At 39.3% G+C, this 21,402-nt stretch overlaps 1 protein-coding gene across 3 annotated transcripts in view; it reads right to left on the bottom strand.

The window, feature by feature from the left end:
- Positions 1 to 21,402, bottom strand: part of TGFBRAP1 (transforming growth factor beta receptor associated protein 1) — a 61,183-nt gene that overhangs the window by 19,989 nt on the left and 19,792 nt on the right. For all 3 annotated transcript variants that reach the window (XM_077814316.1, XM_077814306.1, XM_077814325.1), the window contains exons 4-5: positions 19,642 to 19,796; positions 3,877 to 3,959 (exon numbers count right to left, since the gene is read on the bottom strand). In XM_077814316.1, coding sequence (XP_077670442.1) covers positions 3,877 to 3,959; positions 19,642 to 19,796 — 238 coding nt within the window. The remainder of the gene's footprint in view (positions 1 to 3,876; positions 3,960 to 19,641; positions 19,797 to 21,402) is intronic.

Here is a 21,402-nt window from a genome sequence, read left to right as displayed (position 1 = left end):
CAGATGTGGCACCTAGCTGAGAATCATACTGTCCAATGAGGTGTTGCTAGGGAAATGAAAGGTGTTGCTAGGGACATTTTCATAAGGGCATAACTGAAGTCAGGATGGGCTTTGTCATCCAAAACTTGTAGGTCATCTAGCCAAGAGACCGTAGCTCTCATAAAACAGATAGCAGCCAGGGTTGCTCGGAGCAACTAAGGCTCAAAGTCCTTACTAAAGGTGACCTCCATCTTTCTTCCCGTTGTGTCTCTGGGAGAAACCCCCTTCAATATGACCATCATATCCTTTGCTACGATGCCATCACAGCATCTACTTTCGGTAGTTCTTAATGGCATTTTTTGGCTCTTGCATCTTACGGCACCTAAGTGCATGCCTGCTCATATGCTTTTCCTTGTCAGGGCACTCCCATTAATCCTTGATTAAGTCTACAAAGGAAGGGGAAAGCGAATTCCTGTATCAGGATGGGATCTGGATGGTATTTGAACTTAGTCTTCCCATCTACTGCCACATTTGGTTAGATCTGTATGGAAGATGCCATTTTCCTGCAGTATCAAACTTATCAGGGGACAACATTTTCCTCCCCTCACCCTGCTGAGATCCTAAATTAGAAAGCTCTCCCTCCTCCTGAGTAGTAGAGGTGGGGTCTGAATAAGACTAGGAAACTTTTAGATATTTTATACTCATTCTCTTTTGTGCCTCCTGCGGGCAGGGGAGGCTCTTCTCCCCCGTTTTGCAGGAGTAACTCCATGCCTGTGGCCACGGTGGGGTATCTCTGCAGTCCCTTTTTATCAAGACACCTAATAAGAGGTTGAGCCCTTTAGATACATAGAATCATAGAATATTAGGGTTGAAAGACTCCTCAGGAGGTCATCTAGTCCAATCCCCTGCTCAAAGCAGGACCAACACCAACTAAATCATCCCAGCCAGGGCTTTGTCAAGCCAGTCCTTAAAAACCTCTAAGGATGGAGATGTCACCACCTCCCTAGGTAACCCATTCCAGTGCTTCACCACCCTCCTAGTGAAATACTGTTTCCTAATATCCAACCTAGACCTCCCTCACTGCAACTTGAGACCACTGCTTCTTGTCGTCATCTGCCACCACTGAGAACAGCCTACCTCCATCCTCTTTGGAACCCCCCTTCAGGTAGTTGAAGGCTGCTATCAAATCCCACCTCACTCTTCTCTTCTGCAGACTAAATAACCCCAGGTCCCTCAGCCTCTCCTCATAAGTCATGTGCCCCAGCCCCCTAATAATTTTCATTGCCTCCCCTGGACTCTCTCCAATTTGTCCACATCCCTTCTGTAGTGGGGGGACCAAAACTGGACACAATACTCCAGGTGTGGCCTCACCAGTGCTGAATAGAGGGGAATAATCACTTCCTCGATTTGCTGGCAATGCACCTACTAATACAGCCTAATATGTCGTTGGCCTTCTTGGCAACAAGGGCACACTGCTGACTCATATCCAGCTTTTCTTCCACTGTAATCCCCAAGTCCTTTTCTGCAGAACTGTTGCTTAGCCAGTCGGTCCCCAGCCTGTAGCGGTGCATGGGATTCTTCCTTCCTAACTGCACTTGTCCTTGTTGAACCTCATCAGATTTCTTTTGGCCCAGTCCTCCAATTTGTCTAGGTCACTCTGGACCCTATCCCTACCTTCCAGCGTATCTACCTCTCCCCCCAGCTTGGTGTCATCTGCGAACCTGCTGAAGGTGAAATTTATCCCAACATCCAGATCATTAATAGAGATGTTGAACAAAACCAGCCCAAGGACTGACCCTTGGGGCACTCCACTTGATACTGGCTGCCAACTAGACATCGAGCTGTTGATCACTACCCGTTGAGCTTGACAATCTAGCCAGATTTCTATCCACCTTATAGTCCATTCATCCAATGCATACTCCTTTAACTTGCTGGCAAGAATATGGTGGGAGACCGTATCTAAAGGTTTGCTAAAGTCAAGATACATCACATCTGCCGCTTTCCCCATATCCACATAGCCAGTTATCTACTCATAGAAGGTAATTATGTTGGTCAGGCATGACTTGCCCTTGGTGAATCCATGCTGACTGTTCCTGACCTTCCTCTCCTCCAAATGCTTCAAAATGGATTCCTTGAGGACCTGTTCCATGATTTGCCAGGGACCGATGTGAGGCTGACTGGTCTGTAGTCCCCGGGGTTCTCTTTCTTCCCTTTTTTAAATATGGGCACTATATTTGCCTTTTTCCAATGTCCTCCCCTTCTGGATCCTAGACTCATTGTTTAATTGAAGGATTCTTGTGAGGAGACTCCCATAATCTTCACAGAAAAGAACTAGTTAGCAGCCCTGCTTTCTTTCCTCGCAAGGAGCTGATGACACTCTTCATATTAGGAGTACTCTGGATCTCTTCTGGACAGGGACTTACTGTATGAGCTGGCCTGATGGAGTCCTCCTTGTCCTTAAGACTGTCTCCCTGAAGTGCTCAGCAACTCCTAGTTGAGCTTTTCTGCATAGCACCTCCGGGAAGAGGGTGTCCTGACATGCTGGTCTAAGACTGAACCCCGAGCCCAGCACAGCACAGGATATAATTTGCACTCTGTAGAGCCTATAAATGCCACTTCACATACAGAGCACTGCTCTGATTCAGGAGCAAAGTAAGCCATCTGTTCAGGCATTTATTTTCCTCAGGAGATTTCTCTATTTCCCTGTGTTTCTTTATCCTTCCCTGCTAAATGTGCACTACCGCCCATTCATCCTAAAACTCTAGGAACACTGAGCCACACATTGGGAAATTTCTTTCCCATTCATTTCTTTTTTGTAGCATTTCTCACAATTCTATCCTCCTGAGCATGGGTTCATTAGCAAAGGGACAACATTTAATTTATTTTTGTCTACAGTTGTAGGGCAGTTAGCATTCTATACATAAGTCACTGGTTGGCATTAAGGTTTTACAAATCATATTTCAGGAGTTTCTATACTGATCTATACTATTCTAATCATTCTAAATGATTTCTGGTGTGAAGCCAAAGAAGGAGTGGAAATAGCCAGGACTTCATTGCAACAGTGAACAGTCTCCAGAATTACAAAGAGGGGAACAGCCCATGCGTCACAGAAATGTAGGAGACGCTGACAGTAAAAACAAAACAACCAATAGGGTGAGCAGCATCATTTTTAACCACACTTATGGAATGAGAACAGAGCAACAAGATTGTCAGCAACCATTTTATTTCCAACAGTGAAGTCAGGAAGATTTGTAGAGATTTTTAAAAATGGCAAGCAGATCTTGTGGAAGAGACCCAACACTGTTTAAGAAGGCAAATCTGAATATAAAGAAGAGCTTCGTAGAAAAATCTGACAGTGCAATTGTGTATCACCAGTTTATAATTTGCAACTGATTCTACCTTAATGCAGAAATGTTACTGCTTCCCAAGGGTAACTGAAGAGCACTAATACATCTCCCCTTCCACTCCCTCCTGCCCAATTTAAGTACTTTAAGTGGACACTGTGCCATATTTTGCAGTTTTAATAGATTTAAGAAAGCAGAACAAAACCTACATCAGACCCTGATCTTGGAAGCTGATCTGCATGGGCATGTAATCAGTGGGTCTCCACATGGGCACGATGGAGATTAGATTACAGGATCAGGGCCCTAGTACTTTATGTCAATTATATTTATGGTACAAAAATATTAACTTAACATTATGGGTTATCCTTCATCCAATCATAAAGCTGAGGACCAAAATAATTTTGGTCCTCTTCAACTATAGCCATTTCTACCACAGCAGTATTACACTCGCATCATAAAATATTCCTTTGAAATACCTTTAAATTCAAGCATGTAACCTTGTTCAAAGATGATTAACACGAATGTTTTTCATTTTGTCAACACACAGAATTACCTGAAGAGTTCTTTTGCTTCTAGGAACTGAAGCTGTGCAAAGTGTATAAAACCTGCTTGCTGCAAGATTCGTTTGTACATTACCTGAAAGATGGGAGAAAAGGTTTGTTAGTTTTTTGAATGGAGTCGTTTACACTATTACTGCAATAGCTAACTACTTCACAAAGCATTCAGTGTATGATATAGAACTATGCTTCTGAATTATTGCACATGATATCAAACCCTCAGCTTATGCATTTTAAATCAGGTTTACTCAATAACAAAGAATTTTAAAAATATTCCCTACATGAAACTTCTGAATATTTAAAACAATTTTAGTCAAGACTCCTGAACACAAATCCAGATTGACAAATTTAACTGCTCACTGCACCATTTGACATCCGACTCTAAGTTTTCAGGAGAAGTCAGGGTATATATCTTAAAAGTAGGGCTGTCAAGCGATTAAAAAAATGAATTGTGATTAATCATGCTGTTAAACAATGTACGATTTAAATATTTTTGTATGTTTTCTACATTTTCAAATATATTTATTTCAATTACAACAATACAAAATGTACAAGTGCCCACTTTTTATTTATTTATTCCAAATATTTGCACTGTAAAAAACATAGTATTTTTCAATTCACCTAATACAAGTACTGTAGTGCAATCTCTTTATCATGAAAGTTGAACTTACAAATGTAGAATTATGAACACAAAATAACTCCATTCAAAATCAAATCAATGTAAAACTTTAGAGCCTACAAGTCCACTCAGTCCTACTTGTTCAGTCACTCAGCTAAACAAGTTTGTTTACATTTGCAGGAGATAATGCTGCCCGCTTCTTGTTTACAGTGCCACCCGAAAGTGAGAACAGGTGTTCACATGACACTGTTGTACCCAGCATCACAAGATATTGACATGCCAGATTCACATGTCCCTTCATGCTTCAACCATCATTCTAGAGGATATGCATCCATCCTAATGAGGGGTTCTCCTTAATAATGATCCGAAGCAGTGCAGATCGACGCATGCTCACTTTCATCATCTGAGTCAGATGCCACCAGCAGAAGGTTGATTTTCTTTCCGTGTTCCCAGTTCTGCAGTTTCTGCATCAGAGAGTGTTGCTCTTTTAAGACTTCTGAAAGCATGCTCCACACCTCGTCCCTCTCAGATTTTGGATGGCACTTCAGATTCTCAAACCTTGGGTCGAGTGCTGTAGCTACTTTTAGAAACCTCACATTGGTACCTTCTTTGCGTTTTGTCAAATCTGCTGTGAAAGTGTTCTTAAGAACATGTGCTGGGTCACCTGAAACTGCTATAGCATGAAATATATGGCAGAACGCAGGTAAAACAGAACAGGAGATGTACAATTCTCCCGCAAGGAGTTCAGCCATAGTAATAAATTGCATTAATTTTTAATGAGTGTCATCATCATGGAACCATGTCCTGTGGAATGGTGGTTGAAGCATGAAGAGGCATACGAATGTTTAGCATATCTGGTACATTAATAGCTTGCAACGCTGGCTACAAAAGTGCCATGCGAACGCCTGTTCTCACTTTCAGGTGACATCGTAAATAAGAAGCAGACGGCAGTACCTCCCAGAAATGTAAACAAACTAGTTTGTCTTAGCGATTGGCTGAACTAGAAGTAGGAATGAGTGGACTTACAGACTCTAAAATTTTACATTGTTTTGTTTTTGAGTGTAGCTATGAAACCAAAAAAACCAAAATCTACATGTATAAATTACACTTTCACGATAGAGATTACACTACAGTATTTGTATGATGTGAATTGAAAAAATTTCTTTTGTTTATCATTTTTACAGTGCAAATATTTATAATAAAAATATAAAGTGAGCACTGTACACTTTGTATTCTGTGTTGTAACAGAAATCAATATATTTGAAAGTGCAGAAAAACATCCAAAAATATTTAATAAATTCAATTGGTATTCTATTGTTTAACAGTGCAATTAATCATGATTTTTTTTTTTTTGAGTTAATCGCATGAGTTAACTGTGATTAAATCGACAGCCCTACTTAAAAGGGGGAAGGCAAAAAAAAGGGAAAGTGCAAGCAGACAGGTAAGAAGAGCCAGACCTTATAACAACTAGAAAGTGCTACAAAACTAAGGTTCTTCTAGTGTTTCTATTAAAACTTCAGAAGGAAAGTTATACTTTCAAAATTTTTACATACTTGGCATACACATTTTCATCAACATGAAAATAGCATTTATTTTAATTAACCCACCCCCACCTATAAAAGCGGAGGTGAAACTGACCAGTGTATTTTAAGCTCAATGTTGATTTAGTGGTGACTAGATAAAGTTATATTCAATGTTTTAGGTATTCCCTGTATTAACAGAAGTATCTGTATTACTGAAAATACAGAGACAAGTACACTTCTCAAATTGCAGTCTGCAGCACACCTGCTGGTGGTCACATGATGCTGGTTCCTCTTGTTTCCAGGAGCATCTACAGTTATGATAATCTGCCAGCTTCACTGACATAAATTGATTTTTACACACTGCTCTAAACAGCGTTATGAAAGATGTCAACAGACACAGTGCTAACAGCTCCAATTTTCAACTAAAGTACCTAGGAAAATTGTAAAGTATTCCTCAACAATCTATTGCATGCAGAAAGATACTGCACAAGAATCAGAGGCCTAAGGCAGGGTGGATTGATTTATAAGTGATTTTAAGTAACCAACTTTAATCATGATTTAAATCAGCAAACAGGAAACTTTGATTTACATTGATATTAATTGTATTTTGCATGTGCAACTTCTCAGTTATTTTCCTAAACAACAGAGCTTCACTCTCATTGGTTCATATAACCATTAACAGTTGATTTGCAACCAAATTTGGTATTCTTTGCTATCTGAGAGGGTATACTATCCCTATACATTTAAACAGTTATATGTATAACACAAGTATTCAAATTCTTAATTTTTACATTTTTGAGATAGACAACGGTGGATGATGCATTTCTTATTTACTAGGTAATTCTTTTACTCTCAATTTGTGTCAAGCTACATTTGAACTCAAACTAGAATTCAGTTAAAATGTATAAAAAGCATTTTAAAATGAAGTATGCTAGATACATAAAGTATCAAATTTCAATTTAACCCAGCTTTATTAAGCAAAGGCTGTAGATAGTGAATTGATGACTTGTTTCTGGTCACTGTGGGCCAGATTTTCAAAGGTATTCAAGTGCCTAAAGATGCAGACAGGTGCCTAATGGGATTCTCAAAAGGGCCCAAGCAGGGCAAGGTGCCCAACTGCCATCAAAATCAATGGGAGTTAAGCATCTAACCTCCTAAGGAGGTTTGAAAATCCCACGGGACACCTGCCTGAATCTGTAGATGCTTAAACCCTTTGAAAATCTGGCCCCATGTCTTTTTTGAGAACTAGCAGGTCTCACTTTCTCCCCAACCTGTTTTTTTCTTAGATTGGGAGTTGAAAAAGCAAGAAAGCTTGTTTTCCTCTTCCAACCTGTGTCTCAACTTTGAGCTAACAAGTCCAAAAGAAATTTTCTCTACACACCTGCTAGAAAAATTTAAACCAAAAGTAATTTAAGGCCACAGCTTTTCTGCACAACAGAAAGTTCCTATATGTGCAAAAAAGCCAAGACAGACTATATATACTCAATGAAATACAAAAGTCATTGTGACATATATAAAGCTTGAGTTGACCTAAGAAGTTAAAGATATTTTCCCCCAGATTCTGCTAAAAAACTAAAAAAGCAGCAGCCTTTAATTCATTAAAATTTGAGGAGTGCTCATTTATGCAGCATATTTTTATTTAAATGATTTTAATAGATTATAGTAAATTTAGGCCTTAATACAGGCTAACAATTTCAAGTTCAAGTTCAATTTTCAATTTTAAGAAAAATGTATTTAATTTATATTAAAACTTTTAAGATCAATTTTTTATCCACCTTGGTCATAATGGAATAGTTGACTGACTTGCCAAGGCTCAGTGAACCCAGTAAAGGGGAGGGTTTATTCATTCTGTAAGATCATTTACAACACACACAAAGGATTGTAAATTAACAGTGACTAAGAAAGGCAAGAAGAGTCCGTTTCAGAAGTCATTTTTCCACCATGCCATTGAGCCTCTCCGTAGTGCTGTATTTCAGGTGTCCCTAGAACTGAGGGCATGTATGAACCATAATATAAATCTTGGAATACCAAGGCACAATGAAGGTTATCAATTGACTAGTGGTACCACTAAAGATCAACACCAACCCAAAAAAAAAAAAAAAAAGTATTCGTGTCATCTGAAGAAGCCATTGAAATATAAATGTTAAATTAACAATTTTGGGTTTTTTTTGACCAGCTAGTTTAACACTATTGGCTCTGCATTTATGTCTGGAAAAATATAAAAAGCAAGCAGCAGCACTCTCTATACTCTGGCTGTTTTCCGGCTGCTAAAAAACTGCATATTATAGTTTGTTGTTATTTTTTGCAGAAGCGTCAATATACAACCTGTTACAAAATAAGTTACCCCACATGCTTCTTTTCCCCTACCTTCTTTGTTTTGTGGATATACTTTGTAAGGACCTTATAAGAATATTCCACATTGTTCCTTTAGGTTCATAAAAGGAAAAATAGCTGCTCTTTGCAACTACAACTGACATGGACAAGTTTACTAAGATTAAATAAAAATGAGGTGAAAACTGGATATTTAAAATAGACTGCTATACTTTAAACAGGTCAAACAAAGTAGCCAGAGGGCAGTGCAGAATAGTAAGAACAGGTTGCTGTACTTGCAACTGTTTGAATAACAATTCACTGGTCCTACAGAATCAAAATAACCACTACAGAGTAGAATGTGTTTCCCAACCTCTGCTAAGTCCGTATATTTTCAAATAAGTTACTAACTTCCAGTAAAATGACCATTTAAGCTCCATTTCATATTTATAAATCTACAGGTGATTTTAATATTTGATAAAATTATATTGTACAAACAATGAAGAATTATTCAGGCAAAGAAATGTGCACCAGAAACATTCCCAAAACAAAGCTCGCATTTGAGTGTTCCAGCAAAACATGTTCATAGTCATGTATAAAGTGCAATTTGCTAGATTTTTTTTTTTTAAACTGGGTGACACACATTTATATCAAGGGACAGAGCCTGATCTCAGCAATGGTAGAAACAGTCACTTGTCCCAAGACTTGCTTAGATGCGGTCTTTGAGCAATACGGCTATCATCATTGATAAATAATCAACACAGAAAAGATGCCCACAAAGAGGAAAAGCATTTTAAACAGAGGGTGCCAGCTCCTAGCATGTAGGCCTTGAAACAACTGGCTTTGTCTGCCTCTTCTCTGTCCAAGCACAACGGCAGGCAGGAGAAGTGACTGACAGATTCCCTTGATCTCTGCCATCATAAAATGACCAACATTAAATTAGCCTCTTTCTTGAGAAAGGTGGAAATGGACAGCAAAGCTAAGACAAAATGTTGGACAAACCACTTTGGAAAGAAAAAAGGATTTGCAGTTTGCATGCTTAAAGTTCAAAGAATGGAAAGGAAGATCAAAATGCTGGGGGGAAAAAAAAAAAAAAACACCAAACACACCAAGAAAGCAAGTGTTGGGTATTCTAAGAAAGAGGAGAAAATACACCTGGTGCAAAATTTGGCAATATTTCTAGTAAAAAGTTTTATAAAGGGATGAGGAAAATACTCCTTTTAAACTGAATTTTACTAAAGATTTGCACAAGAGGCCCTGCTGGGAAAGAAAATTAAACAGGTACTTTGATTATCTGTCATTGCCACAGTCAAAGACAGGAAGGTTGATGCTGCTTCCAAACATCAGCTCTTCGATAACATTTTCAGAAGACTAGACTGTAGAAGCCAGCTGCTCAGAGATGACTTATCTTCCATTTTAACTTGATTTTGATGTTACTGAATGAGGATGGAAACTTTACAGACTGACTCCCTGTTTACCCATCAGTGTTTTCAACTAACTTTTCATTTCATCTTTAGACTGTCGGGATGTGTTCTTCCTGGAAAAGTGAGTGCTTGTATCTATCTATTTAGAAAGAAGACATCTGAGAATCCCCTTCTAAAATTTCATCGCACCTTGCTTGTTTATAATTTTTTTTAAAAATGATGCTTAAATAACCTCGCAAATAGGTGAGAAACCACACTTCTGTTATCCCAGCCCCATCTCACCATGTATGTCTTCCTGAGGAATCAGTTCTGAAGAGAAGTTTTTCCTTCTGGATAGTTGCCTTTATTCATATTAAAAGCATTAAGACAACGTATCAAGCTTGTCTTCAGACTTGTAAACACAGAAGCCCTTTTAGTCTTTTCAGAAGACTAAGAACTATAAAGATAATGAGCCTAAAAAATGAAATGAAAGTTTGGAAAAACATTCAAATAAAGGAAAACATTTGAAATTAGAATTTAGGAGTAACACTAAAGCTAGAATCTGAATTTGTGGATTAAAGGAGTGGTTGATTAGTAAAATCAGATTAGTGAGTGAGTAGGCAAAAAATTTTCTTGACGTCATTCTTGAGGCAAAATTCTATACGCTGTTACAGAATGGAAGTGGACATTGGTTCTGGTGATTGCTATGCAGAGACTGGGTGCACATCAACTGTCAACATTTTTTTTCCAAAAGAAACACATTCCTTATAAAAATCTAAGGAGAAACCTCCCAGCATAGCATACACATCAATGTCACCATCTTGGCTCCTTATTCAAGGAGAAGTTTCCAAAGTTAGCACAAGCTGCTGTGTTCTCTATTTTTAGCTCTTAAAGAGTAGCTATCACACATTTACCACAGCACTGGGTGATTTGACAGCTGTATTATCTGAGTAGGATTAAGCCAGAAGATGGTTGGTTGGTTGTTTTGAGGGAAGGGGTTGTGTGGAAAAATTAAGTCTCAAACTCAAAAGGAAAAGTCTGATGATTTACCTCTTATCTTACTAAGTCTGGTAGGCTGAATTTCTCCTTTTTGGCTTCAGTAAAGTTATTCCAATGGGTAATATTCCCTATTTTCATATTACACTAATTACTATATGTTAAGATTTTTAAACAATTTAGAAAAAATGCAATTGCAATTTTTCGTACATTTGCTTGTTTCCTTTTCCCTTTTCATAAAAACTGGTCTACAATGACCTGGGACAAAATTTTATATAAATATACTTAAGCTTTTATATTATAATATTGTTCGGTCATGGAAACATTTGTCTAACATTTTAATGAACGTTTAAATTATATAAATAGGAAAAAAGTCTTTAAGAGCTGTTACAAAAAATACTCTGTGCGGGAAGCAAAATCTATTTCTAGCCCTGATGCCCTTACTGAAAGAAAACAGATTAAGAAAGCATTTCTTAATGAGGGGACGGATGCAGCCTTCTTTATACACTAAAGACCATATGTCAACTATACATGACAAGACTAACCCATTTATTTTGGGATTCTAGTTCAGCGGTAGAATTGGAATCCCATTGGTTAACATTAGGATAAACACACGCCTTTATTTTCTTTGTGATATTAAAAAGCTTTCAATATGCTTTTGGGAAAACAGGTTTGTGATCCCTTTAAAAATCTGGAATCTGACCTGTAAATAACCCATGGCCAGAAGCCATGGCTAAGAGCTAGCCTGAGTCTGGAGGAATTTTTGGAAGACAATTCTGTTAAAATGGAAGGGTCCAACACGTGAGCAATGTGGCAATGAAAAAAAAAGCCCAAAACCCATGGTCCAGAATATGAAGAAAGAATTAACTATAAAAGTTCTTCTCACCCTGGAAAAACTAAAGGGATACTACAGGTCAAGTCTGGGCAAGGATATCAGTTGTTTTCATACATGCACACTGTGTTGATACCTTATAGTAACGTTATTCTATATGGTGTACATAGAGATTTAAGCAACAACTTCAAGGTAACTGGTTGTCTCCATGCTAACTGCTTTAAGGGAAATGGAAATGGTTTATTGTGCGTGTTTGATTTTACCCATATTCATGTACTTTCATGGCAAAGCAGTAAATAAATCCCAACACTTTCTTCAGATGTCTGGACAATTGTGAAAGTCACATTTGCTTGCATGGACTGAAGTGTTTGAGATGCCTACGTGGAGTAATTTGGTAAATCTTGGAGAAAATGGTTGTTCACTTACGTAAAGTATGTGGGAACAGAGAAGAATGATTTATTCTAAAAATTGTAAATATGTATAACTTGGAAAAACTTTCCGCCCCAAAAGTCCTGAATCATCTTTATTTTTAAATAATGGATTGCAATTAAATATGTGATATGAACAGAGTGTGGTATGGTCTTTCCTGTACTTCATCCATACAACTTAAATGAAAGTAGTACAGGGGAAATTATCTGGCCTCATGGCATGGAAAGGTGTTAAATATAACGTGACACACTGTCCTTGGGTTACTGATCTTGGTTTGCTTCTTTATGATTTGAAGAGCTTGATTTTTTTTTTCCTGCCTATTTTGTTCCTCCGATATATTGGGAATTAGAAGTCTGGTCTTCCTTGCAATGCTTCTCAGACATCTCAAATATTTGCAGACTATCACACCATAAAGTAGTGAGGCTGTTGAATCCAAGACATCTTTCTCCAATCTATTCATTGGGCACTGGACTTAATATCAAAAGAGAATCAAATCCAGGTATAAATCCATGATTAAAATTCCCTTTCAGTTTGTCAAACTTTATTTGCTTGTGAAATTACTACATCATTAGTTCTCCAGAAACGCCATAGAATTTTCCGGACCAAGACAATGCCTAAATGTTTTAAAGTTAAAATAAAAACAGTAGGGGAAGTTAGACAAAAGCCATTCAGGATTTCTTCATGCATCATTAAAATGGGATTGTGATCATCTCTTTTTTTTTTAAAATTTCACAGGTCACCTTCAAAACTCAACATTTACATAGCACTTAAATTGTAGCTTGGGAACTTAATGTATTACAATCTTATTCCCTGGGCAAGTTAGTGATAGAAAGGTAAGGAAGGTGTCACTTGATTCATAAAAATCAATAGAATCATAATTTCAATGGTTTTACCCTCTGCAGCATAGCAGGGGGAGGAGGAGAGAATCACTGCCTTCTCCTGCCCCTCACCAGCTCCCGGTCCTCCTCTTGGTGGAAATTCTGACAAAACAATGTTGTCAGAAATGCGTCAAGTGGGTATCATTAGAAAGCCCTTTCTCCCACAAACATAACAGTTCCAAACATAAATCTAGAATTTGTTTTTTAGATTATATATATTTTGTTTGAGAGTTTATACTTTAACACAGTGATTTATTGCTTACATAAAAAAAAAAGATCTTTGGTAATCCTAGGGAAGTTAGCCTTGACATGGTAGGACTGAAAACATTTATTCATCAAAGTCATCATCTAGGGCAACACTGCTAGACATGCTGTCACACTAATCCTCGCATATCTCCATATAAAGCAGGCTGCTGGCCAAACATTTGAAAGGTGGCGAGCATCTGGTCTTCACACATGAGTATTGGATTATCAGAAGGATTGATTGGTGAGTGCCTGGTAATTCACACACTGCTGTGATCAGTCCAACATCCAAGACCTATCCAGGCCTGAGGGGAGGGTAGTTTGGGATGTACTCAATTATCCTGGAGCCACTGCACAACTTGAAAATTTGCCCTATTAATAGCAGGTAAATACACCCCTCATGGTGGCAATTTCTCTCTATTTGTCTGCTTCTTGGAAAGTATCCACCAATGTAGATCTGCCAGTGTCGTAATGTTTGTCTTCAAATGGTAAACTCCACATATGAATGTCTCCAGTGCATTTATGACCTCACCAGTGACTGTCTCAGCCATTCAGAGCTAGGAGAGGCTCTTTGGAGGCTGAATTAAATGCCTTCCAGTAAGATAACTTGATCTTTTCAGCTAATGTAACAGTAACGTCATAGCCTGAAAAAGTGTGGAAACATGGCAGCGCAGTGACTTTTAATGGTTCAAGTGATAGAAGCATCTGAGGGATATACAGTGATTCTGTTCACCAGTAGTAGGCACAAAAACAGAATCTTCTGGAAGTCTTCGGTAGCATCCCACAGAAAGCACTAGAACATCTGTGTCTTGCGCAAAAATTGAATTTAGTAGCACTTCTCTTTGTGACACTGATGGCATGCAAGAGAATTCTAATGGCAGCCTCCTCATGGGACCTACAAAAACTCCACTGAGCAGCATGAGGCAGCAGCTTCATTATGTTATGCAACAACAAAAATATCTGCGCAATTCTTTACATGCTGGAGCATTTTTCCTGCAAGATGTATGGTTGATTCATCCTTTGTGCGAGTATGAGACAGTAGCTTCTTGCACTGCAACATTAGGGATGTTTATGGAATCAATGATTTTGTATTGGACAGGTGTAATGCTATGGAGTCTTCTTTTTGGTAAGATTTTTAATTGATTCTTCTGCATACATGTCAAACACGAAGTGGATTTCAACATAGGTCCAGTATTTTCTCTGTAGTCTCATAATTAAGTGTTCAACCAAATTCTGGCAGGTGTTACAAGTTTCTGGTTTGTTGAGAGCTTGTCCCTCAGCTATACCGACTACGATTTCTATGCTGAAAGGCCTCTGCTGGCATAAGGCACTGGGTCACATTGTCAGTAGATGCTGGCTTGGGAATACCATGCACAGAATGCACCGGATTGCTTTTGGTCTTGCACATATGCCCGGTATCATACTGCCTGGTAGGTGACACAGCTAAGAGTGCCAAGCTTAGGTCAGACTACCAGAAACTGGTGGTATATTCTATCATAAGATTTCACCAAGTCAAAATACTATACTAGTTATTATGAAGCCATAGACAATCCGTTTCAGACACTCTAACCCCTCATGCACCATCCAGACAAACCAGACTTCTGCAATAAATGATTATTAAAACCCAAAAATCACATGTATTAGGTTCTTCCAGTTCCAAAAACCACACATACACCCCTGGTCAAAATATACTTCAGATCTCAGCTAAAAACCATACTGGCAGCCAAACCTTTAGTAACTAAAAACTAAAGGTTTATTAATAGAAAAGAAGAGTTAAGAGGTTAAAATGAATTGTATAATTACAGTTAAGTTCAGAGTTTGTAGATCATAATAATACCAGTGATGTTAAATCTGACAGTTTGTAATAAGTCTCTCTAGTTCATCCCAAACATTGGGGTCCTCAGTCCATTGTTCAAAGCTCTTCTTTGTTAGAAATCATAATCCAAAGATGTGGAGCAGGAAAAAGACAAATGAATGTCTCAGTCTGCAATTTATACTCTCAGTTTAGGTACATGAAAAGTTAATGGCAAAACATGGAGTCCTGGGTCACATGTGCCTTGCTGAGACATGAGGCAAGCATTGCTTACGTGCTGCCTGAAGAGACATCAGGAGTCGTCCCTGGAAGAGGTGATTGTCCTTAATAGACCATCAAGCAGGCTGGCTAGGCTTGATGTAAATCTGTTTTGAGGGTGTTACCCTCAAACACAACAGGTTTGAGATACAAATACATAGCAAAGTTTCATAACTTCATATTCAATAATGACATGCATATAAACAGGCTAATCATACTGAGCAGACTGTAACTTTTCCAATGATACCTTACCTGATTTATCACAATTGTGCAACAGTGGTGATATATCAATGATGATACATTAGTGAAAACATGGTCACCTCTCTTTTATACAGTGTCACACCTTGTTCCATCACATTCAAACATACATTGTGGTACCATGAAGAACTTGTACTTCCCCAAAGTCTCATACAGATCAGACCACACAGATTAGGATGCAACCAGGACATGAGCAAACAATGATCTGTCTGCAGTTAGCTCTGTAACAGTCCCGACCACCTTCACACTGACTTTCTTCTTTGTACCTGAGCACAGCTTTAGTCTGTTCTTACCTGGAGCCCACAGATGTATGAAGTCCTCAAAACCCAAAGAATTATCCAAGACTCCATCAAAGTCATGATCCAAAGTAGCCATTCAACTAATAACCTGTAGCTATCTATCACTGAAGACGCCTTCCATCTTGACATTAATGAGCACCAGTCAATTATATGCGAATGGGTTGCTAGTAAGAGTAAGTTCATCTTGTAGCTTTAAAATTGCCCCTTCCTGGCATTTAACAGCACCTAATGAGTTTATATCAGCGGTGGGCAACCTGTGGCCTGCCCACCACTGGTTTAAATGGTGCTATGCTTAAATAAATTCTGCTATGCTTAAAGTTTTGTTCAAAATTCATCTGAGTTCTGGGGATTGGAGGGGGAGAGAGAGAAGAGCAGCACTGATGCGGTGTCATACCCCACCAATCTCCCAAAGGCTTTCACCACTCTGTTTTCGTGTTTAGGGCTTCATCTAAACCAAGTGCACACAAGGGAACTGGTGACCTTTTAACAACCCAATTTCCTTTTTGAAATTCTTATATATATACACACACACACACACATATAGACATACACACACCACTGAATCACTTTTTTTGCCAGTGATGACAAATGAACTTGAAGCTCTCCTTCCATTTACAACCATCTATAACATCAAAAAAAAAAATCAATCAAGTATCACATTCTGAGCATTAACTGATAATACAGTACTGTCAGTCGAAAGCCACAATTTAACTTTGCGAGGACTAAATATTTGACATGTCTGTGTTAAAATACACTAAAAAAAAGTTGATTTTGAACATTTTCTTGAATATATTTACATAATTGTTTGAGATTTGCCATGTTTGGGACCATTACGTTCCTGGGAGAAAGGGCTTTCAAATGCTACCAAACTCAACCCATTTCCAATGACACTGTATTATCAGTTTCCACCAACCGGAGGACTTGGAAGGGCAGCGATTCCCCCACTGCCTTGCTACAGAAGGCGACACCATTGAAATTATAATTGTGCATTTTTTTAAAAACAAAAAAAGACACCTCCCTTGCCGTTCTATCATTAACTTGCCCACTGAATTACAGATGCTTCCACACTATTGAGAAAAACCCACTGTTGAATGTCATTATAGTGACCAAAGGAAGGCTCAAAGAGAAGGAAGTCAGAGAAAGAATTAATGGTGCTTTTGAATAATGATAGGTTTCAGAGTAGCAGCCGTGTTAGTCTGTATTTGCAAAAAGAAAAGGAGTACTTGTGGCACCTCAGAGACTAACCAATTTATTTGAGCATAAGCTTTCATGAGCTACAGCTCCCTTCATCAGATGCATGCAGTGGAAAATCTGAATGCATCCGATGAAGTGAGCTGTAGCTCACAAAAGCTTATGCTCAAATTGGTTAGTCTCTAAGGTGCCACAAGTATTCCTGTTCTTTTTGGAATAATGATGTATTTCTACAAGTTTGAAAATGTCATTTACTTGGATAAAAATAAATCTTATTTCGAACAGATTCATTTATTGGGTCAATGTTTTATTACATTTTAATTTCTTGAGCACTTGAAGCTTTTTTTTGCCCCCTCCCCCCTTTTTTTTTTTTTTAAAGAAATATGTTCTTTTATCACATTTGTGGTGACTTAATGCTACTTCTCTGTATATTTGGGTTTCCACTACAAATGTGTTTATTAGTATATTTACTCCACTCTGTCATCGAGGACAGATCTACACTACAAACTACATTGCTCAGGGGTGTGAAAAATCCACACCCCTGAGCAACACAGTTATACCAAGCTAACCCCTGGTATAGATAGTGCTATATCAATAGGAGGGCTTCACCCGTTAACACAGCTACTGCCTTTCATGGAAGTGGATTAACTACACCAACAGAAGCAGCTCTCCCATTGGTGTAGTAGTGTCTTCATCAAAGCCTGCAGCTCAGCATTTTAAGTGTGGACCTGCTCTTAGAAGCCCATGCACATGTAGGAGGAAGGGAACAGATACACTCATCTCAATGGCTCAACAAAAGTAGTTTCCAACTGAGATTCTGCCTCATGAATGCTTCTGCTGACAGCCAATAATCATAGAACTGGAAGGGACCTCGAGAGATCATATAGTCCAATCCCCTGAACTCATGGCAGGACTAAATATTATCTAGTATTCTCTTAAGTCAGCACTGAATTTCACTTTTTAAAAACGCAGCCATAAATCACTAAACCACACATATACATGTGTAACTAATATTGTATTTGTCAGGGGTTACAACAGGTGCCTGAGTCAAGTCTCATGGGTTCTTTCTATTCCTGACTGCCATCACCTCACGTGGTTAGGTCACCTTTGCTTTAGTTTTCCAGCCACCCTGCATCTATGAAATGGGCATAAAGCCTACTTTGCATGCAGGGCCGGTGCAACCACTAGGCGAACTAGGCAGTTGCCTAGGGCGCCAAGTGGTTGGGGGTGGCCAAAAGCACGCTCTGGGGAGGCGGGGGAGCGGAGGTGAGCTGGGGCAGGGGGGCGCGGGGAGGGCCACCTGCAGCAAGTAATGGGGGGGGGGGAGGTCCACGCACAGTACTGCCACTCCCCGGCCCAGCTCACCTCTGCTCCGCCTCCTCCCCTGAGCACGCCACCCTGCTCTGCTTCTCTCCCTCCCAGGCTTGGGCGCCGCAAGCCTGGGAGGCGGGAGAAGTGGCGGTGTGCTCGGGGAGGAGGCAGGGCAGACGTGAGCTAGGGCGGGGAGTTGCTGCATGCAGCTCCCCGGGGCAAGGGAGGGAGCGGTAGGGAGCTGCCGCACGGCTCCCCAGGCCGAGGTGAGGGAGGGAGGGAGGGGTCGGCGGGGAGCTGCCACAAGGGGGGTGCCGAGCTGCCGCAAGGCTGGGGTGGGCAGGCGCATGTTGGAAGTTTCGCCTAGGGCGTGAAACATCCTTGCACCAGCCCTGTTTGCATGTTTGTGAGGCATTCGTATTCATAAAGCATTGAGACCCTTAGATGGAAAGTTGGAGCTAGACAAATTCAGACTAGAAAAAAGGAGCATTTTTTGTTTATTTTTAATAGTGAGGGTAATTAACAATGGAACAACTTATCAAGGGTTGTGGTGAATTCTCCATCACTGGAATTTTTTTAATCTAGAAAGGATGTTCTTCTAAAGAGATATGTTCTAATCCAATCACAATTATTAGACTTGAAGCAGAACATAATCCAGGCAAGTCCTATAGCCTGTATTAGGTAGCAGTCAGGCTAGATTATCACAATGGTCCCTTCTGAATGCCTTAAAATCTAGAAAATGTTACCCAAGTGATAAGATTTCATAAACTAAAAACAAAGATTGCAAAAGAAACTGATCCACATCCACACAATTGTTTTTTCTCCTTAAAACCAAAATGTCTTGTTCGGTAATCTTAAAAATGTGTTAAATAGTTGGACAAGTACTTTACAAAAGTTTGCCCATGTGGTTCTTCACTTATTCTCAGGTTTGGGGTTTGTTTTTTTAATTATATTCTCTATAGACCATGATTTCAAAGAAATCACAACACTGAAAAAGTGAGATGATTTTACCATGGTGAGGCAACCTCCCCTGCACAAGGAGAGCCTAGATAAAAAGCACAACCCATCATTCGCTTTTCTATCTATTCTCTCACCATCTCAATTCTATAGCACAAGATCTCTTTACCAGCATGATAGAACATGCACCATCTTTTAATTAAGCCATTAACATCTTTGAGAAACAACTGCAGAGAGAGGAGACATCCAGGCAGCAGTACTCAGCACTGCCAACTCATAATCACTTCCAACCCGGAGTCAACGCAGCAGCATACCTATCCCCTCAGACCCAAGGAATAGGAGATATTAGATTTCTCCCTAGAGAGCTCTCACTCTTCAGTTACTTCTTTGCCACTGGACCAGCTTCCACATATTTTCATATATGTTCAAGGTAGGACAAACCTGAAATTTCTCTTTTGGAATGTTTCTTCGGGCTGCCTTTGCTAAGATTAGGGCTTCTTCCACTCTGTGGCTGCTTAGAAGATCCTGAATCTGTCTTTCTAAAGGTAATGGCACCAAGATGTACACACCTTTATTGGTAGCTACAAATACCTTTCCTAAGTAGAGAAGACAAAAAAATGGGCAATTGGCATTTTGAACAGTAAAAAACTGATTTCTAGAGACTTCATTAAACGTTAACATTGCTATAGAATACAGAATGATATAAAAATTTAGTTGTCGTTTTTGTTTTCGAGTTCTGAAGCTCATCTTTACAATTAATATATTTAACAGATTTTATACTATACCTTTAAGTTTGTCCCTAAAAAAACTACAAAAAAAATTAAATCCACTCAAACTAGCAATTTTCTTCGTTTTCACAGGCATTAATGTGTGTTCTAGTACAGAAAGTTTTCTGTACATCTTAGTATATCATGAAACAGTGGGGGAAAAAGGTGCACAGCCTGCAAACCTGTATTTGCATATTTGTTAGGGAAGAACCAAAACCAGAATCATCATACTCTCAACACAAGTGCCACCTTGTTCTGTGACCAAGCTCTTAAATCAGACCTAGAGCAACATACAGCTTATTGCTGGTATATTACTGAGTTCTGAGGGTGGTCAGAGTGTTTTGCCTTCCATTGGCTCACAGGGACAGTAACATTGCCTTTGTTGGTACTGCTTAGATGATTCATCCTTTAGTGAACTGTAGACTTGAAAACAAATTCCAGTGCAACCTGGCACAGTTCTACCATAATATACAAAGCTATATTATATTCCATGTAGATATGAAACTAAATCCATAGCTAAAGGAAAGCCAACATGAAATCACTTCTAAAGTTTTTTGGCATTATTTTTATGGATATGACCTATGTTTACCAAACAAAAAACATCGGTATTTTCAATTTTTCCACTATCTGCATTTGACAGCTTTTTACATATAACCTGTTTAACCTGTTTCTGATTATCTTATATGGCAACCAAAGAGAGAGTGTTATAAAGTGTGATTCCATACCTACAAAAGGTGGCAGGAGAAGGAGGAGGAGTCATCTGCAAATGTATTACCACAAACTACTCAACTCACTTACAAAATTTTAAGTTGACAGTGTTCCTTTGAAGGAAAAAATTTTGTCAAATTACAAGTGAGGGCTTCACTGACAGACACCTGCTCCATTTTATGCACAATGGTGTCAGACGACTCGTGCATAAAGTTTGCAAGTGTTACTTTATTCAGTTCAAAACCAAATCTCAAAGAACCTCTTAACTGTAGGTTCTTCAAGATGTGTGGTCCCTATCTGTATTCCACTGGGGGTTACACATGCGTACCATGAGCCGGTAGCTGGAGAATTTGAAAGTAGCGTCCATTGGTCCGCGCAGACGTGCCCTGGCTCACCTCATGCCTCCGACCAAGGGGATAAAAAGCGGAGCAGACCGACTGCCTCTCCAGTTCCTTCTCCACCGTGAATCAGAGAAGAGGATGTGGGTGGTGGAATACAAATAGGGACTACATATCTCAAAGAGCCTCCAATTACACGTAAGTAAACTCCTCCTCTTCTTCCAGTGATGGTCCCTATTGTATTCCACTGAAGGGGATTACCGAGCAGTACTGAAGTAGGAGGAGGGTGCAAAGATGTAAATGGTAGGGCTGAGCAAAGGACAGCCCTTCTCTGCTGATGCCTCCTTTAGGAGTCCTGGACTAGGGCATAGTGTCTCGTAAAGGTGTGA

Source organism: Eretmochelys imbricata, chromosome 1 (assembly GCF_965152235.1).
Source record: "Eretmochelys imbricata isolate rEreImb1 chromosome 1, rEreImb1.hap1, whole genome shotgun sequence".
NCBI classification, from domain to species: Eukaryota; Metazoa; Chordata; order Testudines; family Cheloniidae; genus Eretmochelys; species Eretmochelys imbricata.
The sequence above is the reverse complement of the archived record's forward strand: the minus strand, read 5'-3'. Positions and strand labels throughout refer to the sequence as shown.